The sequence below is a fragment of the Halichoerus grypus genome, chromosome 5, assembly GCF_964656455.1.
Source record: "Halichoerus grypus chromosome 5, mHalGry1.hap1.1, whole genome shotgun sequence".
Lineage (NCBI taxonomy): Eukaryota > Metazoa > Chordata > Mammalia > Carnivora > Phocidae > Halichoerus > Halichoerus grypus.
Genome location: NC_135716.1, coordinates 116,039,974 through 116,050,356, shown reverse-complemented (window position 1 = coordinate 116,050,356; position 10,383 = coordinate 116,039,974). Strand labels below are relative to the sequence as shown.

Here is a 10,383-nt window from a genome sequence, read left to right as displayed (position 1 = left end):
CTCGGCAGCGCCTCCCGGCCAACACCACCACCATAAAACACCGGCAGGGACCTAACTGCCATTCCTCCTCCTTGGATTTTCCTGTTCCATCTGTCAGTACCTTCCATTCCCTCTTTTACACTTTGGAATTGTTGTCCTAGACTCAAGCTTTTCAGATTCACTAGACTCAAGCTTTTCAGATTCACCTTGGTTGAACCTTCTGATTTCAAGGGGTCTCTGGGATGGCAGCAATAAAGGTAGGCAGATTTAAAAAGATTTTTTTTTCTTCCTAAACAGGCTGCCTTCAAACACAGTTTTGCATTGACTTTAAAAGTTTAAAATATTTTTTCTTTTTTTTTTAAGATTTTATTTATTTATTTGACAGAGAGAGAGAGAGCACAAGCAGGGGGAGTGGCAGGCAGAGGGGGAGAGGGAGAAGCAGGCTCCCCGAGGAGTAGGGAGTCTGATTCGGGGCTCAATCCCGGGACCCTGGGACCATGATCTGAGCCGAAGGCAGTCACTTAACCAACTGAGCCACCCAGGCGCCCCTAAAATTATTTTTTTCTTGAGAAACATCAGGGGGCACTCTGTCAGGGAGGTTGCCCTATCAGCAGGGAATAGTCTGGGGCTGTTCTCTAGGCACGGAAGGCTGAACGTGGGTCTGTGTAGAACTTCTGGCCGTCCGTGGGAGATTCCTAGAGAACTGTCACTCGGAGAAGGGGAGAAGGGAAAGATGATTATGATTGCAGGACTTAAATGTGAAGAAGGGAAGGTATGGACAAATCATTTTGGGGTGAGTCTGGGGAGTGAGGGTTTGATCTAGGATCAGTATGGTTCCTGTATTTAATTAGGATTTAAAAAAGAAACACTTTTTCTCTTTCTTTTCCCAAACCCTGTATTCTTATTTTTCGCCGTAGGTGAGTAGGCTAAATGAGGCATGTATGATGTCAGCAGTGTTTTCTTGAACTATCGGGCATAATATACCATTATCACTTTGCATTTAGGCAATTTTACTATATACCAGGATTATGACTTTGAGCACTGTTTTATACTCGTTTAAGGAATACCTGAACACAGATTTTCCTCATTCACAATGAACTTGTGTGTGTTCACACAGTTTCTGTGAGTTCAGCATCAGTGGAGATAGAGGATTGACATTGCTACCTCACTTAAGCCGGCGCTTTCAGACCACAGGTCTTGCGACTCCAAGGAGAGAGCCCTGCCAAATGCAAAGAATGCAGAAATAAAGACTACCGAGAGGTGGCGCTGTGGTTAAAGTACACCTGAATTTTGATTACAGTGAATGTATTTACTTCCTTACCCCTCAGAAGAGAGACTGTTAGCCATTATCGCTTTTGTATTTCTATAACCACAACATCAGCAAATAAAGCTCTCTGGTAACATACTCCCACCCACTCCAATCTATCGGGACATGTGTAAAGACCTCGCTCCACGCACTATTAGAGCCAAAACACTGAAACCACCTCCTAGGCCTCTTCTTGCCTAGAGATCTGTATTCAAAATTTCAGCCATGCTTTTCTCCTTCCTTCCTTCCACAAAACTACATGGATGCTTTGGATAATCACTCAGTGATATCCGATGTCTGACTAAATTTCTAACATTTCATTTTAAAATAAAGATTTCCTTTTAGTGCACATACTTCAGGAAATGCCTAAAGTACCACCATTCATTACAGACCTATATATTATGTGTTCTAGTTAAGCAAATCATTTTAGGAAAAAAGGACAAATAAAGACCATTTGGCTTAATTCCTTCATTTGTAGATGAGAAAATTAAGGGCCACAGCAGGAAATTTACTCGTACATGACAAATCATAACTTAATCAAACCCTCATAAAATCCCACTAAGATCTTGTGTCATCTCGTTTTGATTATTATAAATTATTAACAAATTGAAACTGAACCAGGGAATTAAAATGTGTGCATTATTTGTTTATGGGGTTCCTTTCCTCATTTGGTTTAATTGAGTTTTCTTTACTAACCTTCAAGGAACATCACATCTTTTTAAGATGGCCTTGTTTAATCACACCCATCTGCAGCTGTTTTCTGTACAGGGCATTTTAATTACTGTTACATTTAAATCATTTTTTTTTTAAATGTTTCTCATACGTGCATAAAGTGACTTGATCATAAAAATGCAATTTTAAATACCAATCAATAAAAGTAAGTCGTTTAATTTTGAGGTGCTAGAAATATAAAGAAATGACTATTCTAATTGGTATTTAAAATGTCCTCTGCTTGATGTTACAGGCAATGATTACTGTTTCTTTTGCAGCCTGAATTTTGATGGTTTGAAAGACAGAAATCCCCCAAACAGACACTAAAACCATAGATGTTTAACGACTGCGTTGTCTAGCCAGATTCTTCTGCAGGTCCCTTTCCTCAATCCAGCAGTACTGTACGTAATACAATATGAAAACATGTCCCACAAGGCTGGTTTTACTTAATGATACTTAGCAGAAGGGCTTTGCACTTTCATGATAATTTCCACCAGAAAAATCTCTCTGGAACTTACTAATAATAATCAGACCTAATATTAGCCTCAGATCAGAGATTTATTAAACCTATTTGGCAGAGTAGATAAAGTTGAATGACGAGGTATTCAAACATCTAGGCTGAGCTTGGGCCCTGGAAAGAGACTCTCAGGCTAGCACCCTAAAAGCATTCCTCAACAGTTAAATATATACTAGACGTGACCTTTCTTACTCCCCAGAGGCTGTGAGATTAAGAATGTTGCAATTACTTCTATTGCTTTCGGGGGCTATCAGAAATCATCAGGCCTCATCCTCCACAGTGGGGTGGATAGAGGGCAACACTTCCTCCCCGAAGTTTCCCTCAACTTCCAAAGTAAAGGCTGTGATCTTTCCATCACCAACAATTGATCAATATCCATGAAATGCCTACGAGGTTCTTGGTTCGTACTCGGGCTCATGGGGAGCATAGGGATACGTGGGCAGTATTTAAGAACTACCGATTCTGTCTTTACCTTGTTAACTGAACTTCCACTAAGGCTCATCAATCTCGAACGCCGGGAATTAAAAAACCAAAACAAAACCTCTTCTGCGTGTGCGTGAAGTCCACCGCCCTAAGATTTCGGGAAGACTCTTCTTCCCAAACAGGAAGAGACCCATTTCTGGGAAAGACGCGAAGTTAAGTTTCCTAAGGGGCTCGCGTCGGCGCGAGGGGAGGGCGGTCCCCGAGGGGCAGGCGGGCGCGGGTCCCCAGGGTCGTCCGCGCGCTGGGAGAGCAGCAGCGGCGCCCCGCGCCTCGGCTCGCGAGCCCGGGCCGCGGAGTACGGCCCCGACAGGGGCCCTGGCGCCCGGGTCTCCGCTCCCCACCTGATTGCGGCCCTTCCCTTCTCCTTCCCCGGCCCGCTCCGCCGCCTCCTTCTCTCCCCCGCCCCTAGAGTCTCGTTTCAGTCATCCCTTTGTCCTTCCCCGGATTGGCAGGTTTTATTATTCCGCCTGAACAATCCGGCCGCCCAGTGGCTGAGGGTCGCTGACGTCGGCGGCAGAGCCGGGGAGTAGTTGGGATTTTGCTCTGTCAGTAACACATGTGTAAGCGCCGCGGAGGGAGCGAGCGAGCCGGCTAGAGGCCAGCGCCGCCGCCGCCGCCGCCGCCTCCTCCTCCTCCGGGCCGGGCAGCAGCAGCGGCCCCGGCAGCAGCCCGGGCAGCGGCGCAGGCTCCAGCGCGCCGGGCCCCGGCCGGCCGCAGCTCCCCGGCTCCCGGGTGCGCCCGCTCCCGGCCTCCGCACCCGCTGCCGCCGCTCCGGGGCTGTTGTTTCTGCGGCTGCTCCCCGGCTGGAGGGGCAGGAAGCTCGGCCGAGCGACCGCCGCCGCCGCCGCCGCCGCCGCCAGCCCGGAGCGAACGAGCGAGCGCGCGGGAGGGAGGAAGGCGGTGGAGGAGGAGGAGCGGGAGGCGCGCGGGCGGGGGCGGGGGCCGCCGGGCGGGGGAATATACAAAGTGAAGCCACATTGCCAAACTTGCAGCAGCGATTGCAGCAGTTGCTGCCGCTGCGCCGCGCTTGAAGCCGCGCCGCGCGGGCCGAGGGCTCCTGCAGCTGCTCGCGCGGAGCCGGAGGCGGAGGAGAACGCGGAGGACTGAGACTGACACTCCTGCTCTCGGCCGCCTGCCACTTACGCGGGGCCCCCCAACCCAGCCTCAGAGCAACGCGTTAAAAAAAAAAAAAAAAAAAGCAGCCCTTAGCCCCCTCCTCCCCTTTCCTGCTTCTGCGAGAACATCCCCCCCCCCCCTCCAGCTCCGCCAGCCAAGGCGCCCCTTCCTTGGAAGCCGAGCGGCTTCGCTCGCTTTTCGCCGCCGCCGCCTCTCGCAATATTGCAATATAGGGGAAAAGCAGGTAAGGGGACGGCTGGGGAGCCGCGGGCAAGGAGGGGGGAGAGGGAGGAGGGGGCCGATTTGGGCCCGGGCTGTTTTCTTTGGCTTCCTTCCCTTGACCGTCCCAAATTGCAAGTAAACAATACGTCGGCTTAGATAATGCGCGAGTCTGAAACTACCGAGGCCGGCCTGCGAGCTAGCACGGAGGGCAGCCAGCCCCGGGCAGCCAGCTTTGTAGCGGTTCCTGCTTACAAAAGGGTTCTTCTTGGAGACGGGGCTGGTGGGGACCTTGGAGGGGGGTGGGGATATTTTCAGTTCCTAAGGGAGAGGCAGGAGGTGCTTAAATGAGGGTTTAAGTATGAGAAGTAATGTGGGGGAAATAGTCACGACCCCCCCCACCCCCCCAGTAAACACTATTTTTGAAACAGTGGCAGAAAGGATCTAAGTGAGCAGGATTCAGTATTGCTGGTTCTTTTCAAAAATTCCTCTTGGCTTATAAGTCTTTTGTTCCAATCCAGGAGAAATCCGGTGAATCACCTAATTAAAATCAAGACATGAATTAAGCATCCATTTTTGTACTACAAATTGCCAGCGCTACGTTTGTCCCTCCCCTGGTCTCCATTAAAAAACACCAGAGACGTTGTTAAAGAGGGGCAGATTTTGCCTCTAGCTGCCAGTTCTGCTTTCTATTTCACTGACTATCCCAGGACCTAAATTGCTTGGCTATGTAATTACTAGAGTATAAGCCTATTTAACTTAAAAGCTTTCTTTTTTTTCCAACTCTAAATGAAACTTGATGAGGGCCCGTCCTTAGTTATCAGGGGAGTCAGTTTCTGGTCAGTCCTCTTGATTCATCTCTTTTAGATTTAATCAGCATTAAGGTATTGCTTGTCCTTAAGAGCTTTAGCTAATGGGGTTACTGGATGCTTTTCTCAGTGTAATGTTTCCTTTTCAAAAAAAATATACATATATATTTACCTCTCACCAAAGATGGGGGCGGGGAAGAGCTTGGAATCTCCTCCCTCCCTCCCCTTTTAAAAAGGAATTCGGAGCGATTAAAACGTTGGGGGAAACAGTTTAAAGACCTCGGGCAGGAAATGCAGATTCATTTGGGTTAGGGCTGAAATTGTAACAAAAAGCAATTCCTCGAGTAAATGCATCAGATAAATCAATTTACATAAAGGTATGATGCATTCGGATAAATGCAATGCTAATGGGTTTTAGAGTGGTCCTGTTTCCAAAGTCTCAGGGTTTTGTTACAGCTTAATTGGTGCAGTTCTTATTCTGGTTTATTGTGCGGTCACTGGACACACGTTCCGGGACTCTTTCGGAGGAAATGTGTTTAAAATCGGCCTATTTAAGGAACCCGAGTCCTTGTTTCGTTCCCTTCCCCTGGTTTTTTTGCAGCAGCCAAGTTGGGCCGGGGACAGGCAAAGTTCGCCCTCTCCCTTCTGAGGTATCAGCTGAATGTCTTGAGCAGATAGCCGGGAGCCTCGGGGGGAGCCTACACTCTCGGCTTACAGAGGACAAAGACAAAACAGGCTGCTTAATTGGCAGTAAATAACTTGATCTTTTTATAGAATAAGTGACTGGAGGAACACTAGGACTTTATTGGACTCAGGATTGGAGGCAACAAATTAATCGGTTTAGGCTAAGCTTTATAAATTGATTCCTATATTATACCCCAGTTGCCTCTCGTGACATTCATTAGAAAGAGTGGGGAATTTTTAAAAGCAGTTTTTGGTGACAGCAGGACTGGCTCGAATATAACTTGTGCATCCTTTAATAGTGCCTTCTCGCATATTATCTGTAACGCCCCCCCCCCCCCCCTTTGGAGGAACAAAGCTTTAGCATTTAAATTGCTGATCAAGGGCAGATTAGTGAGACCAAAGTGGAGAGTGTTTGTATAGGAAGTTAACAGGCATCCTAAAGTTCAATGATCTATTATTCTTGCCTGTGTCCTGAAAACCCAGAGAAAACACTCATTGATCTTCAAAATGAAATGAGATTTGGAACAATAATGGGAGATGGCGGTCACCACAATGGCATGTGAAAGGTGCTGTTTAAAATACGAAAAACCAGTTTCGCAACTTTACACGCCGCACCCCCTCCCTCGCGTCCCCTCGCCTCCCCTCCCACCACCACGCTCTCCCTCTTCCCCTCTGCCGGTTTCTCCCTCCCTCCCTTTCAGAAAACCGAACTATTTCCAACTTGTGAACTGCAGCTGCACTTCCCAGGGCAGAGCTCGGGAGGGAACGTGGCTCCGGCGGGGGCCGCCTCCCCGCTCCCCTCGGCTCGCTCTCGGGGCTCGGCGGGGGCCGGGGAGGGGCCCGGCGCGGCGGTGGGTGGGTTTGACCCTCATTTGCTGGAGGCGGGCGGCGAAGGAGGGAGGAGGGGGCAGTGGGCGGAGGCGGGGGCTGGGAGGAGGCGCCGCGAGGGGTGGAGCGCGCCGCCGAGCCTCGCTCTCGGAGTTTTGACAGTACCAAGCTGAAATTGTCAGCGGCGGCGAGCGCTGGAAAGTTGAGAGGAGCTCGTGGCCCCAGAACAAAGCTTGAGAAAAGTAAACAGGCGGCTGCTGCCGGCTATCCTCCCTCCTTCCCTCTCCCCCTCACCCTCCTGCGCGCCGTTGCCTTGCTGCTTCCTTCCAGCGGCTCTGGGGGTGGGGGGGGGGGGCACGGCTTCGTTCTCTCGCGCGGCGATTACCACTAACTTTTGCATCGCCCCTGTTTTGTCTTTCTCTCCCTGTCCCCTTCCCGCCCTCTGCAGACCATGGTGAATCCGGGCAGCAGCTCACAGCCGCCCCCCGTGACGGCCGGCTCCCTCTCCTGGAAGCGGTGCGCAGGCTGTGGGGGCAAGATTGCGGACCGCTTTCTGCTCTATGCCATGGACAGCTACTGGCACAGCCGGTGCCTCAAGTGCTCCTGCTGCCAGGCGCAGCTGGGCGACATCGGCACGTCCTGTTACACCAAGAGCGGCATGATCCTTTGCAGAAATGACTACATTAGGTAAGACTTGGCTGCTTCCCTTGAGATGGTGAGCAGAGCAATGGCAAGGCCAAAGGTTACCAAGGGTTTTAAGGAAAGGAACAGGGTACCTGTGAGAATACGGTGTAACCTTCACCTCAAAAACCTGGTTGGTCTGATTTAAGGGGTTCGAGGAGCATTTGTTAATCTTTCAGTTTTTAATAATAAATTGACGGCAGAAGCCATACTAAGTAAAAACTCTTGTCCATCTGGTGGGACTGGGCCGTTAGGTGTGTAAAGGTTGGGCACTCTTCCTGACCAGAATTTTAAGTGGTCTGCTCCAACTGGACCCTTGGCTGAAAAGTGGGAGTTAGGCTGCTACCTTAAAGAAAGGTAGGGACCTACGTAGAAACTCAGAGACAAAAGATTGCCTTAGAAATAAGTGTAGTTAGAAATGATTTGCCTATGGTGATGGCTAATTATATTTACATAAGCTCTTTTAAACTTTTTTGAGTGGAAAACTGTGACTCATTCTTTGTGCTCCTTGTGAAAAATGCTGATTACCCATCAGTTTAAAAACTTGTAATTCTTCTCATAGTAAACTCCCTCCCTCTCCCCCCCCCCCCAACAAAACAAAAAAACCCTCAGTGGTAGTGTTTTTCTTTGTAGACTGTTACTTGGAGGCTTGTAATGCTCAGTGTTAGTGTGTGGTTTGTGATGTAGAATTTGCAGGTTTTTCAGTTGAGGAATGTTCTGATTTTGGGTTGTTGTTGTTGTTTGTATCACTACTCTTGATCCCCAAAAGAGATTTAGGAAAAGAGGCTATAGAATTATACTAATCTTGCATTTTAAAGCAATGTATAGGAACATTCATATGCCTGTGTAAGCAGTCTTTTCCAACAAGTTTCAGTGCAATTAATGGAAAGAATTCAGGAGGTCAGGTGCCTATAGGATCTTTTCAGGTGAACTCAAGCTACTTAAACTCATTAATTTGAAAGGAGGCATTTGAAGGATTACACATTTAATTTGAGTAAATGGTTTGATAGACTGATGCACATGAATGCTTCTAGGAGGTGTTCTGTTTCAACATCCAGTAATTAAAAAAAAAAAACACAACAAAAAACCCACACGCACACCGTTGATACTAGAGAACCGTTGATATTAGAGAACCGCTCACTTTTACGAAGAATTGTATTCTAGTTAAATTTCTGTCCTAAACCGTTTTCTTTATAGAATATTAGTAGAAAACGTTGCTCTCTTCAATGCGGGTGAATCAGTGGATGAGGTATTTTGTACAAAGTTTAGTTCCATTGTGATTCCCTCAACTCTGCATCTAAAAGTGCAAAAGATCCCAGTACAGTTCAGAGCTGAGTATGTGTATGTTTATCCCAGTAATTTCATTAATCTAAAATGATGGAGTAAAATGACATTTGGTTATTCCGATAATGCAACCTATGTCCACTCTGCTGGCATCCTTAATCAGCAAGTAAAAGAAATATAGGAAGGGAGAGGGCTTTTATTTTTAAATTAAGATGGCAGCATTAATTTCACTAAGTGTTCTTTTAGAAGTAAATGTTGGAAAATCAGCAGGAGCATGGGTGTAATGCTTTCTGGTCCTCCTTCCAAGCAATGCCAGGAGCTTTGACAGTATTGTAATTAAATAGAGAGCAAAACTGGTAAGAAGGCAGGGTAGCTTAAAGTGCAAAAATTGACAGTGCTGTTCAGATGCGGTGCATGGTACAGATTCACCTCATCTCCAAGTGCTTTCGAGAAAGCCTTCGCTTCTGATTACCACTAATTAAAAAGAAGATGGGTCCACTTGCATTCCCTCAAGACAAGTTTAGGCAAGTGGCTTTCTGGGAATCGGCTCCTTTCCCTATTCTTGGGACCAAATATAAATGCCCATTTGGTGTTTTCAACTGGCTTAATGGAGCAATGGAGGATGTGTGCCCAGCCCCGCGCCTTAATTAATTGGGTCCGTGTTCTCACTCTCTTTTTTCCTCTGATTTTGAAAACTGGAGCCAGGCTTGCTCTTGAACTAGATGCTAAACTGAGAACCTTAGATCTCTCCAGGGAGAGAGGAGTTCTAGCTCAGTACCAAATTGATCATGGCCTCCCACTCCGCTCAGGGCTCATCAGCTGCTGAGCTCCCCCACCTCCAGGCTGAGGAATCTCTGAAGTCTTCCTTCAGTGTTCCCTCCCTCTGCCCATCAAGATGCCGGAAGGGTGGGAAGGTGAGGAGGCTCGCGCGGTCCTTTTCCTCTCAGCTACTCCCTCCCCAGCGCCCCCCCCCCCCCCCCCCGCCAGGCCCACTTGTTGGAGGAGCTTTGAATTCTGCAAGGGTGGCCACCGAAGAGCGGAGTAATCCGCTTGCTAGACGCCAGGTGAAGGGGATCCTTGGGCACCTCCGCCCGATTGGGACCACAGAGCGATCTATTAAGGGGCTTTAAACTGCCTGACTTTGAGGTGTGATCTTTTGAAAACTACCAAGATATGGCTAAAAAGCTGCGGGGAAGCAGGGCCGGGAAGGTGGTGGTGGTGGGGATGGGGGTGTGGGGGGGCACTGCTTTTCCCTAGTCCCTCCCCCCTGCGTGACCCAGTGTTGATTGGGCAGAACTGGTCTTCTGCCTCCTCTCCCTCCAAGATTTCAGATAAAGCCGCTGCCTTGCTGCAGCGAATCCGCACAATTAAAAGCTTTAATTAGTGGCTCCTCCATTTTCTTAGTTCTGATGGGCTTTATCTAATGAGATCTGGTCTCTGGCTTAGATCTGCTCCGAATGACGTGTCCGCAATGAATGAGAGCTGCGTCGCAAACAAAACATTTAATTAACAAAATTGGCCTCTAAGAGAGGGAGGGAAAGACTGGGGGGGTTGTGGAGGGGAAGGGGGAGGGTGGATCTTAAAGGGGCCAACGCCTGCCCACCCCCGCTACAAAAGTCGGCGAACCTTGCAACTGTCCCCTCTCCCCCTACCCCCAGCTTCCGACCCCCCCAGCTCTATCCAAGCGCCACCAAGTAGCTTTCGAAACTCCGTTTCTCTTTTCCTCGAACCCTTCTTCCTCCACCCCCATCTCGGGCCCGAAGACT

General features: G+C 48.6%; 1 protein-coding gene across 6 annotated transcripts in view; it reads left to right on the top strand.

The window, feature by feature from the left end:
• Positions 1–3,548: 3,548 nt before the first annotated feature.
• Positions 3,549–10,383, top strand: part of LMO4 (LIM domain only 4) — a 20,566-nt gene continuing 13,731 nt past the window's right edge. For 4 of the 6 annotated variants that reach the window (XR_013448085.1, XR_013448084.1, XR_013448083.1 and 1 more), the window contains exons 1-2: positions 3,549–4,356; positions 7,101–7,339. Coding sequence is in view for 3 of the 6 variants with exons in the window: in XM_036073274.2 (XP_035929167.1) it covers positions 7,104–7,339 (236 nt within the window). In the remaining 3 variants the exon portion in view is untranslated. Of the gene's footprint in view, positions 4,357–6,307; positions 6,391–6,741; positions 6,895–7,100; positions 7,340–10,383 lie in introns of those variants that run through there. The other 2 variants (XM_036073276.2, XM_036073275.2) reach the window with 2 other exon arrangements.